The following is a 25,850-nucleotide window of genomic DNA, read 5'->3' on the forward strand; positions in this document are numbered from 1 at the left end:
GACTTGTAGGTTCAAACAAGGGTTGAATCGGAGTTAAAATGAGGGAGATATGGCCGAAATACTAAAGTAACGCAGTGTTGTCACAACTGTGTATGCAGGCGCGTGGGCCACCTTCAAAGGGCACGTGTGGGGCCCATTTTCATCCAAAATTTTCAATTATGACCCATATTTAATTTCCTTCAACCCTATGTAAAATTTTTGGAGGTTAGGTTTATTGAAACTCATGTTTTCTACAGAAACCTAGGCCGTTTGTTGTGAAACGGTAACTTCTAGAGATAAACCTTCAAGCCGAGTAATATTTTTTAGAAAATTTTAGAAATTTAGGAATATTATTTTATGAATTTTTATAGTGAAATATTTGAGAAAATATTTGAGAAATATTTAGTTTGGATTTATTAAGGAAAAATAGGAAGAAATAAAGAGAAAAATAAAGAAAATGCAAGAAATTATGAAAAAATAGGTTTTAACGTTTATTTAAATAAATATGATGATTAGGGTGCTTTGAGGCTTAAGGTTGACACGCAAATCAAGATGATGCACATATTTTGATACAAGACGTGAATATCGAGGTGTCTCGATAAGCTAGAGAAGGTAAGTGGTTTGACCCCAAAAACCTGATTTTATGTAAATGATTTTATCATGTTTTCATGTCTTGATATGAACATGTCATGTAGATTGCAATTACATGTATTGATGATGAAATATGCATATGAGCACGATGAGATTCATGGTCATACGTTGCATAGGTTTGGGATTAGGGACTGGCGTCGTTGCTTTGCCAAGGGTGCACCCATATACCTCGGTCTTGTAGGGAGACTGTAAAAATGATGGACAACAGTTAGGTGCGGTCGACCCAAACATATGAGTAACAATGATATATGCATTGCATTCATATACGTACATTAAATATTTTGTTCACTTAGATATTCATTATCTAACTTGGGCTTTTTCCCTAGAATATTCAAATGTTCTAGATGGAGATTGTAGCAAAAACAATGATGAATGAGGCATGAAATGGCACTTAACAAAGTGCATGATGAATTGAATGTATGTTATGTAGCTCGTGTATTTAAGTTCTGCTACTTCGAATTCTGAATGTTTTGAGGAATGATGATGTATAACCTTATTTATGGTTAATGAGTATGTAAGAATTGATTTATGATTAATGTTAAGATATTAGGTTCGATTCTAGTTTCTGCATTTGATGTTTATGATGTTTCTCTTTTAAGATACATAGATGTATGGAAATTTTGGGATGGATATGAGGAATGATATGGTTTAGCAATAGTTTTTAAGAAAAAAATTTATTATCTTAGAATTATCCTAAGTTATAACACGCCAGAGAAAGTGGGGTGTTACATAATATATATAGATAGATCTGAAAAGCTATTCATTTATGTAATGAAAACTACTATAGACATGATTCATAATAGTTAAAATATCATTTGAATACATAGCATAGTATAATAGAAATGTTTTATGAAAATTGAAATCAAGTTTGTTTTAGTCAATTGAATGTTAGGTAAAAGCAAATAGCAACATTAAAAGAAATGGATTTGTAAAGTAGTTATGAAGATAAAAAATGAAATGATTTCTGAGATGATTCCAACCACTAAAACATTTACATGATAGTTAAAAGATTAATGCAATAAGTTGTATTTATGTAAGAGAAACAGATGCATAGAAGATAAGAAGTAATGTTGTTAAAATGAAAGTAATAAAAGGAAAGTAACATGGACTCAACAATTTTAGAGTGGTTCGGCCAACTGCTTAGTCCACTACTTTACCACCTCATTAATGATTTTGAAACCATCAACTAAGAATATTAGTTTTTAGAGCTCAACTATAACCCATACATAGTTTTTACAGACTCAACTGAAATCTCCATTTTTACGGGCTAAGTAGGAACCCCTTCTTTTATAGGCTAAGCAGTAACCTCTACTTTTACAGGATAAGCAGTAACCTTTTACATGAGACTTTTACACACTTAACTCAGTCACAACCAAGACATTGATTTTCATGGTGCAAGCATAACCTTTCAATTTTCACAATTTATGTGAAATGATTTTTCAAGAGAAAAATATAAGATATACAATGATACTGTTGTTGTAACACCATACTTTGTCGGGCATGTTATAACTTAGGACAATTCTGGGATAATAAATTTTTTCTTCAAAAACTATTGTTATACCATATCATTTCTCATATCCATCCCAAAATCTCTATACATCTATCTCGAAAGAGAATCATCATAAACATCAAATACGAAGCTAGAATCGAACCTAACATCTTAACATTAATCATAAATCAATTCTTACATCCTCATTAATCATAAATAAGGTTATACATCATCATTTCTCAAAACGTTCAGAATTTGAAGTAGCAGAACTTAAATACATGGGTTAGATAACATACATTCAATTCATCATGCACTTTGCTAAGTGCCATTTCATGCTTCATTCATCTTCGTTTCTATTACAATCTCCATCTGGAACGTTTGAATATTTCAGAGGCAAAGCCCAAGTTAGATGATGAATCATCTAAGGGAACAAAACATTTAATGCACGCGTATGAATGCAATGCACATAGCATCATTACTCTTATGTTTGGGTCGACCGCACCTTACTATTACCCACCATTTTTATAGTCTCCCTATCAGACCGAGGTGTATGGGTGCACCATTGGCAAAACAACAACGCCAGTCCCTAATCCCAAACCCATGCATCATATGACCGTAAATTTCATCGTGAATGTATGCACATTTCATCTTAGCATGTAAATGTAATCTACATAACATGTTTACATCAAGACATGACAACATGATAAAATCATTTACATTAAATCAGATTTTGGGGTCGAACCACTTACCTCGAACGCATCTCATCACATCTTGATTCACGTGCCAAGCTTCTAATGTACTCAATTCAAAACCTCAACATACCATGGCCATCGTATTTATTCAAGAATATCAATATTATATTTTTCCTAATTTCCTCTATTTCCACCTATTTTCCTCAATAAATATAAACTAAATATTTCTCAAATATTTCACTATAATAATTCATAAAATAACATTCCTGGATTTCTAAAATTTTCTAGGAAATATTACTCACCTTGAAGGTTTATCTTTGGAAGTTACGGTTTCACAGCAAACGACCTAAATTTCTGTAGAAAACACGAGTTTCAGTAAACCTAACCTCAAAAAATTTTACATAGGGTTGAAGGGAGTTAAATATGGGTCATAACTAGAAAAATTTTATGAAAATGGGCCTCACAAGCGCCCTCACGCTCCATTTGAAGGTGGCCCATGTGCCTTCACGCGCAGTCGGGACATCATTATGTCACTTTTGTATGTCAGCTATATCTCCGTTATTTTAACTCCGATTCGACCCCTATTTGAACATACAAGTCCCTCTCTTCCCCCTTTATAGGAATATTAAAAACAAATTGGGCTTACCTTGCCTTTTATCTAACTGTTTGAGATGCATTCCGACGAAGATCCGAAACTCCGGCGAAGGTCATTCTCCTTCGCTTCTCCTCCAATTTCTTCCCTTCTTCTTACATAATTTTCTCCCCTCTCTCATGAACGAGCTCTTCAACTTAGAATCCCTCAAGCCTTAAACTCCCTTGGAATGATTTGTGAACAACCCATAGTCCTTATTTATAGATTTCTCGAACCAATCACATGACACCACTTGTCCCTTTATAAGCTTTGGAGTCCAAAGACTTGAAACTAGAATTGAATGTTGCTTGAAATCCAAAGCCATATTAGATTGAGTTTTGAAATCCAAAGGTGGAATGGAATGAATTTTGAAATCCAAAGCTAATACCCCAAGCTTATTCCAAATGCCATTTTGACCCTTATTTCAAGTCCTCAAGCTTTGATATTTCACCACATGAACACCCGATTACACCCTCAAACATCAAATTAATTTGCATTACGATACCGAAAATCTAAAATTAATAATTCTAATCTTACTTGATAAAGACAGTTTGGTCCATGTGCCCTCATCGAACCTTTGTTTCATCCTAAAACCACTTTAGGGTTGATCCTTATGAAAAATTGGAGCTCTCCTAGGGTTCCGTTGATTTTCCGGAAGTGCCCTACAATCATTCGATTTTTCAGCTTGAATCAAAGCTGTATTTTAGCTATACCGAAAACCATCTCAATTCTGATTTCTTTTAATACCATAAATCCTATCTCAAGATGCTCGTCGAGACCATATCTGTTTTCTTAGGCAATTACACTCCAGGGCATTCCCTATAGTCGATTCTGTAACGGTCGGGGTCCCTGTAGCAATGTATTGTTCGGTTCAAGTCACAACCAATCCCTGGTTTTGTCACTCTGAGATTTAATCCAAAAATGCGAGTCACTATGTAGAACACCCTCTGCACTTATATGCCCAGTTCCCCCCTTTGCATGGCCAATGTGGGATTCACCTAAGGTGCTTACACGCACCCCCCTCTAGGGACTCAGCGTCCTCGCTGAGGTTTGCCCCACCATCGCGCTTAGAGGCTCGGGGGTCGGCTCTGATACCATTCTGTAATGGTGGGGGTCCCCGTAGCAACTTATTGTTCGGTTCAGGTCACAACCAATCCCTGATTTTGTCGCTATGAGATTTAATCCCAAAACACGCGTCACTATGTAGAACACCCTCTGCACTTATATGCCCAGTTCCCCCATTTGCATGACTGATGTGGGATTCGCCTAAGGTGCTTATAGATTTGGTTCTTATAACTGTAAGAAATTATACTTAAGTCCTTAATCCTTTGATTATTTAAACCTATGGCACTCGTTAGAATTACTCTTGAGCCTTTTAGAAAATTTGGGATATTATAGTTGTTACCCAAAATACAACAATAGAAATTTTGTGAAATGGGACGGATCTGGGGTGATAGGTTATTGTCTAGAAGTAGTATTAGTGTCCTGAAATAGTCATCGTATTAGAAATAGAGGAGATTCCCATGAAGTAATGCCAACGCCTTGAAGGTATGCCCTAAAGGTGCATAATGCCCTGAAAATGCCTCAATGCCTTGAAAGCAACTCAGTGCCCTGAAACCATCTCAAAGCCTTGAAACATCTCAATGCTTTGAAGCCATCCTCATGCCCTGAAAGTACTTTAATGCCTTGGGCAAGTATGCCTTGAAGGTATGCTAATGCTCTGAAAGTGCCTCAAAGCCCCGAAAGCAACTCGATGCCTTGAAACGATCTCCATGCCCTGAAAGTACTTTAATGCCCTAAAAGCAACTCAATGCCCTGAAACCATCTTCATGCCCTGGAAAAAATCCATTGAAGTACTGCTTCCAAAAACCACGAAACAGGTTAGAAGGTCCACAGGGGTGTTCTCCCGTGAAAACCCTCCGATGATCAAGTTAGTTCCTGGAAAAGATTGTTCACACAATAGAAATCAATTCAATGTTTAGACGTTACCAAATATGGAAAGAAAAGTCCCTTTCTTGGTCCTCTAGCTAGGTATTTATAGGGCACGATTCTTGAGGATCGTCAAAAGACACATGTCACTCATCTAGGCATTCAAGAGACGTGTTGCCTGGAAGCTTATGCCTAGAAACACCCCAGGCGAAAAACAATCTGTCATGCCTAGATGCCTTGCCTGGAAACACATATTTTGTCCTGAAATACACTTTATGCTCAGAAGCTCCTTGATGCATAGAAACACACTCAATGCCTGAAACCACTCCTTGCCCGAAAGCACCCTTTGCCCTGAAACATGTTGAATGCCTAGAAGCCCTCGCTTGGAACCATACCTTGCCTGGAAGCACCTTTTGCCCAAAAACCCTTTTTGTGCGTTGAAATGTCCTTTTGGTGAGTCCTATTTTTCGTGGTACAACAGGTACCAAGAATTCTCTTAAGCAAAAGAGAGTTACAAGAATAATGAATTAAGCACTCAACTGTCTGATCCTAATATCTGCTTTAGAAAGATATACATGTAATCTCATAAGATAATCACTTTGAAGTGAAGAGGAATAAAAATGATGAACACTCATTTCAAGCATTTGTTATATGCCTAAGAAGAATAAGGTATGTGATGGTTCGGTTGGGTTTTTGTTACTCGAACAACAACCATAATTTCTTTAAGTCGCAGCCATGGCATCAGCCTTTGGTTATTCTTTAAGTGGCAGACTCATCTCTTGTTGCTATTAACCTTTTATAAAAGCTTAAGACTTTGGATTTGGCATTGAAACCTGCACACACTCACAACTTCTTTGATTTGACTAATAATAGTCAAATTTGTTAAAAACATATGCAAATTATAAAGATAAGCACTAAGCACACCGAGCATATACATTTTTATGAATCTTTTATAAGAGAACACAATTAGACTTCATAGAATAAAAAATTAAAGCTCTAACGGTCAAACTGTAATCTTTTTTCTTTATGAGTAATGACTATAAAATTTGAAATTAGATGCCAGTTACTTAATTAAATCCTAGAGATACTCGAGTAATATACGAGCATACTCAATTGGATATTTCATTTAATCGATTATATAGAAGTCTCACTTGAGTAGGACCAAGTCATTACTCGACTAACTCACAAGTCAAAGAGACTTTGCATTAAGCACTTGATTAACACAAACATATACTCGATTATAGATAACTAATACTTGATTAATCTTAAGCACATGGACTTAGCCAAATTTCATCCAACCTTTACTCGACTAACATATATAGATACTCTATTGATAAAAATACTTTTAGCCGACTGAGAGAAAGATATACTTGACTAAGGATATGCTTGGAATTTTGATAACAAAAAGATACTCGATTGAAAACAGTCATTGCACGATTGATTTTTGAAAAATGGAGAACTTGTATAAAATACTAGAGTAGAAAACTTTAATTATCGATTGAAAAGAGATTTTTCTTAACATATAATCGATTGATTTGAAAAACACACAAAAGATTACTCAACTAGAAATATGCTCAGATTTCAATATATATATATAAAGATACTCGATTATAGAGATACCGGACTCGATTGTAGCTTTAAGAAATAAGATTTTATATAACACATACTTGAATAGGTTTTTGTGATACTCAATTGAAATATATTTATATAACTAAATATATATACTTAGTTGAACAAAAACTTTTATATTTATAAGTTTTTCAAAAACATTTTCTTGAGAGCTTTTTATTAGGATATAAGTATGTGTGAGCATGAAGTTTTTTAATTTAAAAAGATTTATATAGAAATGTTTTAGAAATCATCAATAAACCATATTTACTGAAAATATATTTTCTAAAATTATTTTCTCCATAAATCAAAATACAAATTTCTTAACATTAATGTTTTCATAGATTGGATGAATGCTACAAAAGATTGCTATGCCGTAATTGATATTGAACTGATTGGTTGTGCCAAGAAATATTAACAAAATGTTCAACCTAATTTTGAGTCATTAAGAGAGATTTCCAACACTAAAGTCCAATATCATGCTCTTGCTAACACCTCTAAACTCTTATGACTTTGTTGGCTTCTTAACAACATTGATGTTTATGGTCCTTCTACCACAACCTCCAACTATGAAAAAAATAGTGTTATTCAAATTTATCATAATAATGTCTTTCATAAGCACATGAAACGTATTGTAATTGACTCTCACATTCATCAACACATTAATTTAGGAATGGTTTCACTTATTATTTTATAACAATTCCAATGATCAATTTATCGATCTTTTCACTAAGGCACATATGTTTGATTGATTTCAAGCTTTAGTCTACAAAACCAAGTTGTTTTCACTATACGACCTTGAGTTTGAGGGGGATGTCAACATGATTGGTGTGATTGTAGCTTGACTATAGCATGATCGTTGTAATTGATACGTGTAGACCAACATGAATTTAGGTTGTGTATATATTCATCCATATTCATGTATCTAAATATACATAATATAGTCAATTCATTCTTCATCATATTTCATTTTTCTCCTAGGTAAGATATTAAGAAAAAGAAACCTAGCCAACAACATTATTAAACAAGGTCCCATGGGGCTACAAACCATGGGATCTAGTTACATAAAAACACCCAACAATAACAAGTAAAAAAAATGCTAAATAATAAAGACACAAGAAACAAAAAGTTAAGCCAAACTAACTAAAACATCTAATTATCAAAACAATAAGAATTATAAAAAAAATACTCTAACTACAAAAATATATGTGACCAAGCATCCAAGAGGTGGGAAAAGTTGTCCAAATAAGAACAATCCAACTATTCCATTCACTAATCCAAATGATCTTGGATGAGTAAATCCAAACAACATTGGTTAAAGTTCATGAGAGAGAGCCATTCAAATTAGATTTAAAGGACCATAATGGCAATGTATATAACTATAGGAGGAGGTCATTGCATCCTTTATGAGAGGCCAATGTTACATAGGTGGTGTAGGATCTTTGGGCTAAAGGAAAAAGGTGGGGATGGAAGAAAGGGATGCTTCCAACTAGAGAAAAATGCCTAGCAAGGGCATCCAATTCTCCCACCGAAGCTCAAGATCTGATGGATATACATTAGGAGTAGTTGACTAGATTGGGAGCTAGGCCAATAGAGAGTTGAGTATTTATTGAAAGATCCCAATAACAAAGCACTAGTAGAATGCCCATGGTTGTTTTATTGATAAACTCATATAGGGATTGTTTATCTAATGACAATTATTTTCTTAGAGAGTACTTGATCCCATGGCGGCTGTTTGAAGAAATAATAAACATGAAGCTCACCATTACATTGATCACCACTAGTGTTAACATGAGCAAAGTCTTCAAATTTTTTACTTAAAAGAAGGTAAAAGATTTCTACTATGTTGGAGTCTAAAGAAATCCTAACAAACCTAACCAAAGAAAAGAACACATGTATAAAATTTAGAAAATTAACTCTAAACTCTAAATGCATTTTCTGATGACTAAGGTCAAAGAAAAGAGGGGAATTGTAAGAGATAAGGACATAGGTAGAAAAGGAGAGGGGAATTAATGGTTAAGGAGAGAGATTATACTTTTGGTGCAAAACATGGAGACAATTAGAAATGAACAAGGGAAGTTATGGGTGGGATGAGTGGAAAGGAGCACAGGACATTTGTGATCATAAATTGAGGGGTTATAGAGGATAGATCAAGGAAGGATGTGAGGGAGATAAAAAGAGAAGTGAGATAAAAGGGAATGATGGGCAAACTTAGATAAAGAAAACTCTAGTTGGAGGGAATAAAGGAGGATCCTTACAAGAAAATCCCTCGAGGATTGGGGGAGAGCCATAGTGGTGAGTAACACATTCTACCCTAAAAAGACTTGGAAAGAAACGCAAAAAATGAAGGGGGTAAGTAAATAAAAACCTTAGACAAGGAAGACCAAAGGTTGAGTGACGGTTTTACTACATATTACTGGGAAAATTTCACCACAAAAAAAGAAATCTACAATGCTCAAGGATCAAAATCTTCGACACGAAGATTTAAAGCAATCCAATAATGTGCCTGTGCCCATGAGCAAAATATGAGCTAAATTTCACTATATGAATATCAATCTCATAACCCCATTACATCCAAATTCACCATTCTCTAAGTTACAACTCAATCGTAATTTGATAATCAGATATGTGTTTCTATAAATAAACATAGTAAGATAGGCTCTAAATTTAGAACTCACTAAGTTTTGGATTTGGTACCCAAATCCTATCTCTATCATAATATGGATTGAATTATCATAATTAGAATTCAAGACATTCCCTTACACATATTTCTTTTGAATCTTTGATTCTTACTTAATGTATTTTGAGATCAATTTTGATATATTTGTGTCATAGGCAAAGTCCATTAAAAACCTAAAAGTCTAAAATAATATTTTGGGCTAAAAAGGTATAAATTTTCACTTAATTGTTGAGGGGGAGGGGTCCCACACAGTGTGCAAGTTGGATAATCCGACATCTACAAAACCTCTCAAGGGTCCCATAAAAAGGATAGACATTATCCTTTAGGAATTTTAATAAAACCTTGGTGCAAAAAGGATAAATATTATCTATTAAAAAAGTTAATTCTAATAAGATATTAGAATATTGGAATCAACATCATCTATAAAAAATTCCAAACTAAGGAGATTTAAAATTGCCTTATTCTCTTCTATAAAGTGGTGTTTGTTAACCAAGATAAGAGGAGGAGAATGTTAGATATGGAAAGTATTTTCGGATACTTGGTCTTTCCAACGTGTTTGTTAAACTTATTTGACTATTTTCGAAAAAGCCTTCATGAGACCTCTTATCTCTCTCTTTCAAGATAATTTTATCTGACATCCCCTCTCAAATAAATTTATTTGACATTTTGCAGATAAGACTCAATTACCTATATGCCCATTGTAGGATAGTTAATGCCATTTAATACATTTTAAAATTTTAAATTTATTAAAAGAACTTATTCATTTAAGTCTTATAATTAATATTATTTAATACATTTTAATTGTAATATGTTTTAACAATTTTTAAAATTTAAATGACATTATTCCTTTCATCAATTTTTAAAATTTAAATTCCTCCCTCTCTATATATATTTTATTAACTAATACAATTCCTTTCACCAATTTTTAAATTATTTTATTCAATTTTATATTTTATTATCTATTATAAAAATATGTTTTGACCATTTTTAATTATCTAGGTGGAATTATTGTAATTCCAACAATAATTATTTCTACTTTTCAACTCTTTTTAAATCTATTTTTGAACATGGATTTAGAAAATAAAACATTATTTTTATTTTTTTTTTGAAAATTGATATTAATCATAAAATAATATTTTAATCATAAATTTGTTGTTGATGTTAATAAATAATTTTAAATGAATTTGGTAATAGGGATATTTTAATAAAAAAAACTCTTATTTTGGTGCTTATCATATGCATTAACAAATATATAGAAAGAAAAAGTAAAATTACTAATAGATTTTAAAAAAATTTAACAAACAGTCTGATAAAAATTTTAGAATGTTTTCCAACCTTATTTTGACCATTCCTTATCTTGGTTCGAAAAACATTCCAAACTTATCTTGATACCTCTTATCTTACTCATTTTAACAAAAGCCCTCTAAATAAGTAAACATCGGATTGTTTGTATGGAGACCTCTCTACATCCTGTGACTATTTTCTCCCTTGCAATCTCAGGACGAAGGGCTTAAGATAACATTTGGTGTTGGGATGAAGAAGATCTTAGGTGACTTGATGATGACATTCCCCTTCCCATAAATTCATTGTTGTGCTTGAGTGACAACAAATACAGATTTGATATTCTTTGAGTTTCTTCTTATTGTTTTGTTGGTTTAGCTTCCATATCTATAATACTAGCCAAGCAAAAAATAAAAAAGAAAAAAAAAATTAGATATAGAATTATACATATGAAACAAGCATAAAGATTAAAAAAATCACATAAGGAAAAATTAGTAAAGAACATGAAGTTCAAGAATGTTACAATATTTCCATAAGGGCAATAAAAAGAATAGATTGCCCCCTAATCTTTCTAATTTTGGCATGTTTAGTTTGAAATTTTATTTGGCTCAAATTCACATTTAAACTTTTTAAAATGGTTCACTTTGGTCCTAACATGCTAGTTTTTAGTTCATTTTTCCCAACTTTAGTTTTAGTTTTTTTCTTTTTGCTTAAATTCACCCCTGAATTAATCTATTTGAAAAGTTCAAAAATAAATGTGAGCAAAAAACAAGTTCAGGAGTAAAATTTACCAAAAGCAAAAAATTGAAGGGTCAAATTGATTTGTTTTTCCCTTTCTATAAGTTTCTTAGAAAAGATATTAGTTGGGGAAAGCCATCCATTCTCACACATTATATATTGTACCATGCTACTTGTACATAGATATTTACACACAACCTTACACTCACATGGTAAAATAACGAAAATACCTCTCTCCCAAATCCTCAAATTGAAACTTCCATGAAACCCTCCAGCCTTGAGAAACTCGCCACCGTCGTTGCCCCCGCTACACCACCGCCCCAACCTGCCAGCCATAAAAACCTGCCACCGCAGCTAGTCGCACCCACCTGCCATTGTTGCTGACATTTTCAAGCACTTCGTGGTCGCATATTGGATCGAACAATTTTCGCGGCCATGGATAAAGCCTAATCAGACTTTATTAAGGGATTAATTCTCCATCAAAATTCATGGATGAAGTTCATGTTGACCCAACTTCGTATTTTCATATAATTGTTAAATTTTGATGATTAACAAAAACTTACATCCTTCATATAAAATGATGCCCCTAAATTATCGTATAAAATATTTTAAGTTACCAAAGTGTTTTTAAATGTTATTATTGTCTTAGAATATTGTTCAAAGATTTTTTGAAAAAGTTTAAAATATTTTTTCTATGTCTTAAAGCATAAAATAACCCTTTTATGGTGATTGAGTCAACTCCTAAGTTGACTTGGTCGAGAAGGTGCATTTTGTGTATTTTGTTACTCGGTCAGCTGAGTCGACTCGAGTGACAACCAAGTCGACTTGATGTGTAGCCGAGTCAACTTGAGTTCAAACCGAGTCAACTCGATGTTTAGCCAAGTCGACTCGACGGGTTCTATGGACACTCTTTTGGTATATTCTTCTATAGGTCGTCGTTTTCTCATATATAAGCCTCCACTCCTCGACCAGAAGAACCTTAATGCAACTTTGAGCACTCACAACATACAAAAGTCTTCTCAACACGTTCCCACAAATCCAAATACCGAACGACTTCTGAGGGCACTGATCTTTTTCAACAAGCCGTTAAAGCAGCAATCGTTTACTTGTCATCTTTCGGTCATCAGATCGAGGGTATATCTATTATGTTTTACTGCTTTGTGTTATTGTGCTTTCATTGTTTATATTCAGTCCAAATGTGGACAAGTTGAAATCTTTGTAACTCTTAAACATTCTCGTGGATGGTAGTGGTTACCTAAAACCATTTTGAATCTAGGTGTGTATGTGGTTTTAGTTTCCAAGGTGAACTAGTGTGGAAACCTTGGTTTTTGAGTTAGTGGAACCTCAAGGGTGGTTAAGACCTTGGGAGAGTGAAGTAGGTGTGTATCGACATCGAACCACTATATATTGTCGTTTTCTCCATTGTTCATTTTTATTCTATTTATTATTGTAGTGGGCTTGATATTCTGAACTCAGCAATCGTAATTGTTGTTTGGAATTAAATAAATAAATTTTTAAGAGCAGTCAATTCACCCCCCCTCTTGAGTGACCATACCCTAAGGGACCAACAATTGGTATCAGAGCAGGCTTCTTAGGTAGTTGAACACATAATATATATATCAACTTAGAAGAGATCGAAATGGCGTCATTTGCTAGTCAATCTAGCCCTGAAGGTCCTTCACCTGTTAGACCACCATTTTTTGATGGTTCAAATTATGCATGTTGGAAGATGAGAATGGAATCATATATGTTTTCTATAGATTATCAATTGTGGAAGGTTGTTAGAGATGGTTTTGTTACAATTGGGTCCTGAAGAAAAGGAATGGAATGAAGAAGATATTAGAAACATCAAATGGATCATAAAGCCAAATATATAATCTTTTTCTCAATACTTCCTAGTGAATATGAAAAGTTGTCTGTGTGCTCTACATCTAATAAGATATGAAAAAAACTAGAAGTAGTGTATGAAGGAAATGATCAAGTCAAAGATACTAAGATCAATCTATTGATGACTCAATATGAAGAATTTAAATTTCTTCAAAATGAAAACATAAGTGAGATGACTGGTAGGTTTCAAAAGATAATAAATAATCTCAAGATGTTAGGAAAAACAGTGTCCAAGGAAGATCAAGTCAAAAAAATCCTTAGATCTTTAACTTCAGAATGGTAGCCTTTGGTGACTGCAATTTCACAAGCTAAAAATGGAAGAATTAGTAGGTACTATTCTAACTCATGAATTGATATTGAATAAAACAAACCAAGAGATACCTAAAGGAAAGAAAACTTTAGTGTTAAAAGCAAACAAAGAATCAGAATCTAGTGAAGAAGAAGATGATGAAGAATTTGCTCTCCTAACTAGAACATTTGCTAAGCTAATGAGGAAGAAAGATAAAGTGCGTAAAAAGGTTCCTCCTACATCTTATAACTATAAGAAAGTTGGACATATGCAATTTGATTGTCCCGAAGAAAGAAAAGATAAGAAAGAAAAGAAATCAGATAAGAAGGTAGAAAAGAAAAGGTTTAACAAATTTAAGAAACGTGCCCTATCGACATGGGATGCGGATGCCTCTAGTGAGTCGTCCCAATTCGAAGATGAAAAAGCTCATGTATGTCTTATAGGCATGGAAGATCAAGATGAGGATATAAATGAATTAGAAGAACTACAAGATGCTTATGAAAGCCTGTTCAAGGAATGTCAAGTTATTAAGAAGGAATTAAGAAATTCTAAGGAAAGTTTCAAGGAAGAAAATGAAAGCTTGAAAAATGAAATGAGGATTTTAGAAGAGAAGACAATGAAAGTAAAAAGAGATAATGAATCAAAAAATGTTGATGAATCAATCAATTTTAAAGAGGAAATTAAGGATCTAAAAGATCAAAACAATAAGTTAGTGGTTGAAAAGAATGCCATTGAAAAATCTCTAGCTACCTTGCTTTCTAAAAGAAATACCAAACCTAGACCTAGAACTAAGGCACCAAGAAGAGAATGGAGATAGCCTAGATGATAGCCACAACCTAGGAAGACCAAAGAAGTTAGGATGTGGATACCTAAAAGAGTAGTTCAAACTATGAGAGAGTTAGAAAGCGAAGGATACAAAACAAAAAATGTGTCATATGCAAGCACTTTCAAAATTTCTAAATATGTTGGTCATTATGAAGTAGGTTACAAGGGACCCGTCTCTAGATGGGTGCCCAAATCTAAGAGGTGATTTTATATGTGCAGATGTGCGTGAGGGCCACAATGGGCAACAAGTGGTATATGGATGGTGGGTGCTCACGACACATGATCGGTGAGAGAGACCTATTCTTGGATCTCACTCACAAGGATGGTGGATTTGTCACGTTTGGTGACAATGCTAAAGGTAAAGTGGTTGGAATTGGTATGGTTGGTAAACCTCATCTCACCACTATGAAGAATGTTCTTTTAGTAGATGGTTTAAAGCACAATTTGCTTAATATTAGTTAATTTTGTGACGATGGGTATGAAGTTATATTTCGTCAAAAATATTGTCTACCATTGATAGTAATAATGCTATTGTTATTTATGCTAGTAGACAAGGAAATGTTTATATAGAGGACATCAACAAAATTAATGTAAAATGCCTAATGGTAAAAGATGAAGAAGTCCTCTTATGGCATAGAAGGTTAGTTCATGTTAATCTTAATTTGATTAGAAAGATAGCTAATAAGGATTTAGTTATAGGCCTTCCCAAAATAAATTTTAATGAAGAAGTTTCATGTGATTTTTGTTGCCAAGGAAAACAAATTAGAGCCTCATTTAAATCAAAAAGTGAAATATCAACTAGAAGGCCTTTACAATTATTGCATATGGACTTATTTGGACCTACCCAAACTAGAAGTATGGGTGGAAAATTTTATGCATTTTTGGTAGTGGATGACTTCTCCAGGTTTACTTGGGTTATGTTCTTGGCCTCGAAGGATGAGGCATTCTAGAACTTTGTTAAGCTAACTAAGAGGATTCAAAGAGAGCAAGAAAGTGAAATCGTCACTATTAGAAGTGATCATGGTGGGGAATTCGAAAATAGACTCTTTATGGAATTTTGTGAAGAAAACGAGATTCATCATCAATTTTCAACTCCTAGAACCCCTCAACAAAATGGAGTCGTAGAAAGAAGAAATAGAACTCTCCAAGAGATGGCTAGAACTATATTGTTAGAAAATAGCTTGTCAACATACTTTTGGGAAGAAGTCGTTAACACTGCTTACTACATTCTAAATAGGTTTAATCTTAGACAAGGCATAAAGAAAACTCCATTTGAATTATATTTCAATAAAAGGCCTAATGTATCATACTTTAGAGCGTTTGGGTGTAAATGTTTCATCCTAAATACTAAAGACAATCTTGGAAAGTTTCAAGCTAAAAGTGATTAAGGCATATTTCTTGGATATTCAAATACAAGTAAAGCCTATAGAGTATATAACACTAGAACAAATAGTTTGGAAGAATCAATCCATGAAAAATTCAATGAGCTCCCTGAATCAAAAGAAAGAAATGATATCGAAGAAGAAATGTCAAGTGTCAAATCTAAAGAATTGGAGAATCTAGAAAATCAAGAGGAATCAAGAGATGAATTTCAAATTTCAAATTTCTCAATCTCAATCTCAAGAATAGCCTCTAGAAAGGAAAGATCTTGATAAACTTCCTAAGTCTTTCAAACATGCATCAAATCATCCTATTGATCAAATTTAGGAGACCCAAATCAAGGAATAATGACTAGGGCATCTTTACAACAATTTTGCCATAATGTTGCCTTTATATCAAAAGTTGAGCCAACTTGCATAGACCAAGCATTAGAAGATGAATATTGGATAAAAGCTATGCAAGAAGAACTAAATCAATTCAAGAGAAATGAAGTTTGGGAGTTAGTTCCTAGACTTAAAGGAAAATCAATCATAGGAACAAAATGGGTGTTTAAAAATAAGTTGGATGAGAGCAGAAACATAGTTCAAAATAAGGCTAGATTGGTAGCCAAGGGTTATTGCCAAGAAGAAGGCATCGACTTTGAAGAATCTTATGTCCCGATAGCTAGATTGGAAGCAATAAGGATGTTATTAGCTTTTGCGTCTCATAAGAATTTCATGTTATATCAAATGGATGTGAAGAGTGCATTTTTAAATGGTTATATCAATGAAGAAGTATATGTAAGCCAACCCCCAGGTTTTGAGGACCTACATCTAGAAGATCATGTGTATAAGCTTAGGAAAGCCTTATACGGTCTCAAACAGGCTCCTAGAGCTTGGTATGAAAGATTAAGTAAATTCCTCATTGAAAAAGGTTTTGATAGGGGGAGAGTTGATACAACTATATTAATAAAAAATGATGAATCAAACATTTTGATTATTCAAGTCTATGTAGACGATATTGTGTTTGTTGGAACAAGTGACAAGTTATGCAAAGAATTTGCAACTCTTATGACTAGCGAGTTTGAGATGAGCCTTATGGGAGAATTAACATATTTTTTAGGCCTTCAAGTCAAACAGTCAAAAGAAGAAATATTTTTCCATCAAACCAAATATTTAAGAGAAATGCTAAAGAAATTCGGAATGCAAAATGCCAAAGCAATAGGTTGCCCAATGAGTCCGTCCTCAAAGCTAGACAAAGATGATCAAGGGAAAAGCATCGACCAAAAACTATATAGAAGTATGATAGGATCATTGCTTTACTTAACGGGGAGTAGACCTGACATTATGTTTATGTATGTTTATGCGCTCGATTTCGGTCGGACCCTAAGGAATCTCATATTCTAGTAGTTAAAAGGATTCTCAGATATTTAATCGAAACCCAGGATGTAGGTCTATGGTATCCATGTGAAGATGGTTTTGAGTGGTACTATGATGCGGACTTTGCTGATTTTAAAGTAGACCGGAAAAGCACATCTGGCACTTATCAATTGTTAGGAAATAAGCTAATATCTTGGTTTTCAAAGAAACAAAACTTGGTGGCTCTATATACTGCCGAGGCCGAATATATTTCTACTGGTAGCTGCTGTGCACAAATCCTTTGGATTAGACAAGAGCTCACAGATTTTGGAGTCACATTTAATCAAACCTTGATCAAGTGCGATAATATGAGTGCCATTAGTATTTCTAGAAATCCAGTACTGCACTCTCGAACCAAACATATTGAAGTAAGACATCATTTTCTTAGAGACTATGTCCAAAATCAAGAGATAGCACTCGAATTTGTTCCAACCGAACATCAATTGGCAGATATTTTTACCAAACCTCGTCCCGAAGATCGTTTCAATTATATTCGAAGAGAATTAGGCATCTTAAATCATCTTGGTTGAATTTGATTGCATTTAGAGTCAGTTGGTCTCCCTTGTAATCGAGTCAAATCGAGGAAGTCCATATCGACTCGCCGCAAGTTGACTCGACTTAAATTGAGTCGACTCGATCGGGCAATTTTAGCCTTTTCTCCCCCGTGACCCTTGGTCTTCCCCCACTCTTCTTCAAACCCTCTTCTTCTTCTCTCAAAACCCTCTCTCGCACCTCTCTTCCTCCCTCATCATCAGACGCCTCTTCCTAGTCGTCGTCCGAGCCTCCTCTCATCGCCAACATCCCTCTTTCCGTCTCTTCGTGCTTTTGCTCAACCTCGATAAGTCTCTAGTTTAATCCTTCTTTGTCTTTTTCGTTGGATATATATTTTTGGATATGTGCATAAATGTTGGTTGAGTTGTATATGAATGATTATATCTATACATTCTAATGATCGCTTTTCTGACTATGTGTTTGCTTCGGATGTGTGTTGTGTGTTTGGTTGCCTGCCGTTAGATTCAACATCATCTTCTCATCCCAACATTCAACCAAGTCGACTCGTCTCCTCATCAAGTCGACTCATCCACCCCATCAACTAATCTCACTATGCCATCTTCTCGTAAACGCTCCCATGTCTCTTCCTCTTCTCGACCTCGCTCATCGTCGCCACCTCCTTCACCTTAAGGACCTTTCGCTTCCACCTACTTTCCCAACCATCACCTAGAGGTCCATTTTTACAAATCTTTTCATGCGCGTCCTATTGTCCACGGCCAAGATATTTATTGTCTGTTCTTTGAATCTCGGAACCCTAATTTTTGCAAATGGTTTTTTATGATCATCCATGGGAAGTCCTCCTCACCCAAAACTGCTACGTTTATCCTTTTCTAGTTTGTTCGTTTCACAGCAATCTCGATGATCTTTTTCAGTCATATGTCAAAGAAGTCCACATTCAAGTCACTCAAGATGTATTTTCCAACCTTCTAGGAATCCCAATTCTCTCGGATACCTCCGAAGTGACTTATCTTGATGTTCCGTGGGAAATCGTTATTTTTTATCTCACCGACAATCGCAACCTCTTGCTTCAACCCATGTAGTCCATCACTCTCCTTAAAAATCTAGACCTTCGTCTTGCTCACAATGTCCTTACCCACACACTTCTACCTAAACAAGGAACCCATAGTACTTTCACCCCCAACGAGGCTCGACTTCTTTGGGAACTTATGCACAGCCGCCACATTGACATTATTTCTTTCATCATTGCCCACACGTCCCATGCAGCCAACAATCGAAGCTGTTCTCTTCCCCATGGTCGTCTCCTTATCTTCATATTTACCCAACTTTCCATTGAGCTTGATGACGAGGAATTCGAACATTCCTCTCATTTTCACACCATCAATGATGCCACTGTAAAGAAAATGCGCTACAAATGGGTCAAAAATGGTTGGGTATATCAGCCTCCTCTTCCTCCCCATGTGCCTTCCACTCCCGTCCACCCTGACCTTTCTTCTGCGCCATCTGCTGGTGTCGTTAGTTCTTCTAGTGCCCCTCCTTCAGCCTTTTCCTCATCTCTTTCAGACAAGTTGGAGCAGCTTGCGACCGATAATGCCGCTCTTCATGATGAGATTCAGGACAATCAAGATTTCATGGCAACAATGGAGATTCGCTTGCTGGATTCGACCTGTGACTTGCTTAGTGACATCTTCAGAGTTCTAGACCGCCGCATCCCTCATCCACCTGAGCAGCTTGATGATACGCTGCCATCTTGGCTTTGCTCACCATCTAGAGATGCATAGATTTTTTTTAGATTCTACATACTTGTTTTTTTTTTTTTTTTTGGCTAACTTTTGCTAATAATTTTTTTTGGGTTGACACTTATACTTCCTGCGGCATTTGTTTCCATATTCTTGATACTCATGCAGGATGTCCCATCTGAATTCCAGGTTTAATTCTATTCGATGTTCATTTTTTTTTTGTTTACTTCTACTAATCTTTTTTGATTATGAGAAAAAAAAGGGGAGAAGAAGTAGTGCATCCATGCTACTCATGATATATAGTTTTGTAAGTAATCCTTATGTGCTCCAGAATTTTTTTTATAGTCAAAATATTTTATACTTTGAAATTATCTCCATTGAAATTATCTCCAAATGTTTTGATTGAATGGAAGTTTAATTTACATCATTAAGGGGGAGACAAACCATTAAATCATTTGTTTATAAGTTTTTTTTCATCATAAAAAATGGGGATATTGTTGAGCCAACTTCGTATTTTCATATAATTGTTAAATTTTGATGATTAACAAAAACTTACATCCGTCATATAAAAGATGCCCCTAAATTATCGTATAAAATATTTTAAGTTGCCAAAGTGTTTTTAAATGTTATTACTGTCTTAGAATATTGTTCAAAGATTTTTTGAAAAAGTTTAAAATATTTTTTCTGTCTTAAAGCATAAAATAACCCTTTTATGGTGATTGAGTTGACTCCCAAGTCAACTCGGCCGAGAAGGTGCATTCTGATGTTTTGTTGCTTGGTCAGCTGAGTCGACTCAAACGCCAACCGAGTCGACTGGATGTGTAGCCGAGTCGACTCGAGTTCAAACCGAGTCAACTCAATGTTTAGCCAAGTTGACTCGATGGGTTCTGTGGACACTCTTTTGGTATATTCTTCTACAGGTCGTCATTTTCTCATATATAAGCCTCCACTCCTCGACCAGAAGAACCCTAATGCAACTTTGAGCACTCAGGATACAAAAGTCTTCTGAACGCATTCCCGCAAAATCCAAATATCAAACGGCTTTCGAGCACACTGATCTTTTTCAACAAGCCGTCAAAGCATCAATCGTTTACTTGTCATCTTTCGGTCATCAGGTCAAGGGTATATCTATTCTGTTTTACTGCTTTGTGTGTTATTGCACTTTCATTGTTTATATTCAGTCCAAGTGTGGACAAGTTGAAATCTTTGTAACTCTTAAACATTCTCGTGGATGGTAGTGGTTACCAAGAACCATTTTGAATCTAGGTGTGTATGTGGTTTTAGTTTTCAAGATGAACTAATGTGGAAACCTTGGTATTTGAGTTAGTGGTACCCCAGGGGTGATTAAGACCTTGGGAGAGTGGAGTAAGCGTGTGTATCGACACCGAACCACTATATATCGTCATATTCTCCATTGTTCATTTTTATTCTATTTATTATTACAGTGGGCTTGATATTCTGAACTCAATAATCGTAATTGTTGTTTGGAATTAAATAAATAAATTTTTAAGAGCACTCAATTCACCCCCTCTTGAGTGGTTATACCCTAAGGGATCAACAGTTTAATCAGGGGGAAGGGGAGTATGACTGTAGACTTGGTGGAAAAGAGAACTGACAACCTGGCGACAGGGGTGACAACGGTGCGACAGTCAACGCAAAGTGAGGAGACGAGAGGATGTAGCAACAAGGGTGGCAACAATTAGTGTGAGGCAATGAGGCGAGGCGATGAGAAGATGCATGCAATGATAGTTGACGATTGCAGGTGAGGGAATGGGAAGGGAAGGGATAGGCGATTGCAAGTGACGGGAATGGGTGGTTGCAACGGCAAGTTGAGGAGAGGATGGAAATGGGAGAGAGAGGAGAGAGGAGACACAGCCATGGGAAGAGAAGGGGAAGCAATTGCAAGTGAGGGCATTTTTGTTATTTTGGTGCCTTTCGATTATCTATTATGCACAAGTAGCATTTTCCTTACATATTTATGTGTGTCTGTGTATGTGTGACAGATTAACCTTTCTTCCTTAATTTTCTTTTGTTTTTAGTTTTTTAATTATTATTTTCTCCACCATGCAAATTAATTAAGACAACCTTTGCATGCATGAGCACTGTGTAACTGTACTATTCTAAGTAAAAAGTAAAAACTGTAGTATTAACTAACTGGAGAAGTTGAAGATTTAAAGGCTAACATAACCAGATTAAGGATAAAGGACCCACTGTGAAAGGAGGGTAAATGACAACATTGCAAAAAGAAAAAGCAGCTGGCCTGGAAATTAGTAATCTTAACGTCAGCTGAAGAATTGATTGGCCTACCAATTTAAGAGATTCTATTTCTGGTTCTATGTATGTGTGTGTATATATATATATATATATATGTCGGAATATTCTAAAGTTTATCTCTTTTTCAGATGGGAATGTGGGATTACAATCGTGGGCACTCATTGATTTAACAGCCCCTAAAGGTCGTAAGGACACTACTACTGATTCATCTCATCAGACGTATACACGTCTAGCCAAGTAAAAAGAAGAGATGTCTATATATAATAGTTGATGCATCAATTAAACAGAATTCCTCCTTTATATACATATATATATATATGTCAAAAGGACAATTTATAAAAAGAAAAATTGTACAAAATGACGTGACTGATCACTTATGCGTGTGTCTATTTATTCATTAGCCAGTAAAATTATAAGTAACATGCACAAAAAAACATTTTCAATAGACTATTAATGTGGAATTGAGTTGGTGAATTGTTGAAGAAATTGATTATGACAAAACATCTACTACAACATAATGATCTAAACTTACAAAAATAATGAAAGTTCTATAAATATCACATTTTCTATTCTCAAAATATGTTTTCCCAATGCAAGAACAAATAATCTACTTCAAAATTTGTTCAGACAAATAAAAGGAGCAATATGCAATGAAAATAAATTGACATCTTAAATCAATTCTAGTCATGTTTTACGTATGCCCAAAAATTGCTTTTTTCACTTTTTTTTTTTCGTGTTTGAGTCATGCAAAACTATACAAGATCATGGTGCATCATTAATTCCACCATTGACAAGCAAATTAATTTTAGAAATTGGTGATTCCCCCATTATAAGAGATTGAGGGGCATTATTATTTCTTGGTCACCACCTTAGGGACCGGCCTCCATTAACCATTAAGAAATCAATTGCACTCCCGTTCCTAAATACACTTTGCTAATGGATCCATCATTACTCAACAATATGATATGGAACTTGCTAGCCTTCATTATCCCTCACAAATTGGCTTCATAACTAAGCAAATATTAATCTCAAACAAGGATCACATATATAAGTAGGGATATGCACATCTAAAATGCCAAACAATGAAACCTTTTCATGATTTGCTATTTATTGATTGAGCCATGCATATTATGGCACCTAATTCATAAAGAAAATATGTTTTAATTAGGGCATTTACATGAATCAAACTAATGAATTAACCTTTTAGCTAGATTATTGATTAAAACTCCATGAATATGTATGGAGCATCTGTCATAAGAAGTTAATCAACAATATGGATGCTTGAAAATGGCTTCTAAACTATCAAAAATGGCCTCAATGGGCAAAACAAGAGGATCGTTATAACTCTGTTTAATAGGCATAAAACAAAAGCATGTACTAGCTATAAAGAGCTTCAAGACTAACCTTCTTCCTCATAGCTTCCCTCTTCCACAAAAAACCAAAGAAATTGAATAAATTAAGGTTCCATTAGTTCTACATCTGATCTTCTCTTGTAAGCTTGTTCAAAAGAGCTGTAATAAGAGCATCCCTCCTCTCAGCTCTGGCTTCTTCCCTAACCCATCTTTGTTCTTCCCTCTCCCTCCACCTCCTCTCCATCATCTGTCTCTCTTTCTCCAGAGCCTCCATTTGCTGCCTCCACTCCATCTCCTTCATCTTCCTCTCCTCCTCCCTTGCCTCATGTTGCTTTATCCACTCCATCTCCATCTGCATGTGGTGCTTCATGAACTCCTCCAACACCTCCTTTAAGCTATTGATGCTTCCACTCCCGGAACTGCTAGGCCCAGGGTGGGTGCCACCACCCTTAGCCGTCTTCCTCCTCTTCCTGCTACCGCCACCCTTCTCTCCATCGCTCTCCTCGTTTTCCTCTTCCTCCTCCGACGACAGCTGCACCACCCCCTTCTTCTTGGTGCCGCCGCCGCCCTCCGTCTCTATCCACAGCATCTTCTGCATCCGGCCGGTGAAAATCGCCTGCAGCTCATTGTAAAACGGAAACTGCTGGCGCACAGCTTCCGACTCCATGGTTTCACATCCCTAAATAAGACAACATACAAAATTAAGGGTTTTTCAAGTAGTCTAGAATCGATGTTTATTTATTTATGCAGTAAGTTTTAACGTTATCTATGGCTACCTAATACAACTCTTCTTCCGGATTTGGACCCAACAACAGATAAGAATCGGAGACGGAGAGAGGTACCTTGTACCGAGTAACGAGGTTTTTCCACTTGCACTTGCACTGCTCGGCGCTGCGATTGTATCCCTTTTCTCGCATCTTGGTGGAGATCACATCCCAGAGAAGCTTGTTGCGTTTGGTTTCCATGAAACTCTGGTCGAGCTCGGCTCTGATCACCAGGAAATCCCTTGTCTCCTGAATACTCCATTGAGGGAACCTGTCGCCCGCTGGATCAACGTTCACAGCGATGTTGTGATGTAGATGAAGATGATGATGATGAGACTCCATTGAAGAGCGAGGAGAGATGGAGATATATAGAGAATTAATCGATCAATCACTTTATTACCCACCAAAGAAATGGAAAGAAAACGATAGAGAGAGAGAGAGAGAGAGAGAGGAGAGAGATTGAAGAAAGATTTGGTGTGAAAAGGGGATTCGTCAAGGAGGAAGAATTAATGAATTTATATTCAATCTTCAGACGTCAAAGTGAGCGTTGTGGTTTTGTTCAGATCTGAGAAAACGAAAATCAAACACAGCTTCCTTTCTTCAACTCAACAGTCTCCGTCCAGTCTCATCTCTCTACGCGGAATCGCACGCTCTCTCTCTCTCTCTCTCTCTCTCTCTAAATTCCTTCCTTTCTCTCTCCCTATATATATATATATATAGCTAAATATTTTTCTGTTTTCTTTAATTAACGTCCATATTTGTTCACATTGCGTTGCCGTGTCGTCAGGCTTACGCGTTAGGGCTGCTTGCTTCCCAAGATTTCCCTCTTATTTAAATAAATAAAAATTATTTATAATAAGATAACATCATTCTTTTATGCTTATTTAATTTAAAGAATTCATTATAATAACTTATATTTATAAAAAAAAAACTAGTTGAACTATTTTAACAGTAATTATATAATTAAAAATATTTGAATATTAATTTCTTTTATCATTTATATATATTGCATTACAGCCATTTAATTAATTAACAAACCGTGTGCTCTTGGGGGTCCTTTCATTATGACTATGACCCGATCATCACATAAAAATTGTTTTAAAATTCAAATTCATCCATCATTTATTTGTTTTGTCTTCAATGAATTAGTTTAGTAACTTTGACTAATTAGGTTTGAGATGAACTTATAGCTGTTTAATTCTTCCCCTTTTTCATAAAAATTAAGTAATTGTATGACCTTCTTCTTTTTTTTTCTTTATAAATAAAAATGTATTAATAAGAAAATCAAACAAGAAATTACAAAAAGATCAAATTGCAAACTCCACAAAGACACTCAAAATCAAGCCAAATCTCAAACTAGAAAATGAAATAAATCCGCAATCTACTTAAATAAGAAATGTAAAAATAAACTAGACTATAAATAAAAATATGAAAGGACGACAACAAGTATCTTATAAAGATAAAATGCTCAAGAGAACATAGGAGATCTCTGAAGAACCCTCGAGAAGGGGTCAAATGAGGAGATAAACGAAAACACGTTCACCCAAGATCTCCAGAGGGCCCCAAGGTTGAAAAGCGGGGTGCACCAACACATCTAATGCATGAGTACATTTGTCTCTTAATTTAATTAAAGTAATAATATGTGAAATTCACCAAGTGTGTCAAGGTCAAAATGCATTATTTATTAATTTTTCTAAATTCTTTAATAAGGTAATATTTGGAATCAATTTCCACCATATTATTAAAAATTAGAAA

General features: G+C 35.0%; 1 protein-coding gene across 3 annotated transcripts; it reads right to left on the reverse strand.

The window, feature by feature from the left end:
- Positions 1-2,379: 2,379 nt before the first annotated feature.
- On the reverse strand, positions 2,380-24,694 carry LOC127787846 (trihelix transcription factor GT-3b-like). 3 transcript variants are annotated; one of them, XR_008020259.1, is made up of 3 exons: positions 24,174-24,694; positions 23,384-24,010; positions 2,380-2,488 (listed from the first exon to the last, which is right to left on the reverse strand). XR_008020259.1 is itself a non-coding variant. In XM_052315883.1 (2 exons), the coding sequence occupies exons 1-2, from the start codon at positions 24,435-24,437 to the stop codon at positions 23,453-23,455; spliced, it is 822 nt and encodes a 273-aa protein (XP_052171843.1). In that variant the 5' UTR covers positions 24,438-24,692; the 3' UTR covers positions 23,165-23,452. The 3 variants fall into 3 exon arrangements, 1 of the variants encoding a protein (XP_052171843.1); XR_008020258.1 differs by lacking the exon at positions 2,380-2,488 and adding an exon at positions 11,006-11,335; XM_052315883.1 differs by lacking the exon at positions 2,380-2,488 and having other exon boundaries at positions 23,165-24,010; positions 24,174-24,692.
- Between the last annotated feature and the right edge of the window lie 1,156 nt (positions 24,695-25,850).

The sequence above is a fragment of the Diospyros lotus genome, chromosome 13 (assembly GCF_014633365.1).
Source record: "Diospyros lotus cultivar Yz01 chromosome 13, ASM1463336v1, whole genome shotgun sequence".
In the NCBI taxonomy this organism is placed as follows: domain Eukaryota; kingdom Viridiplantae; phylum Streptophyta; class Magnoliopsida; order Ericales; family Ebenaceae; genus Diospyros; species Diospyros lotus.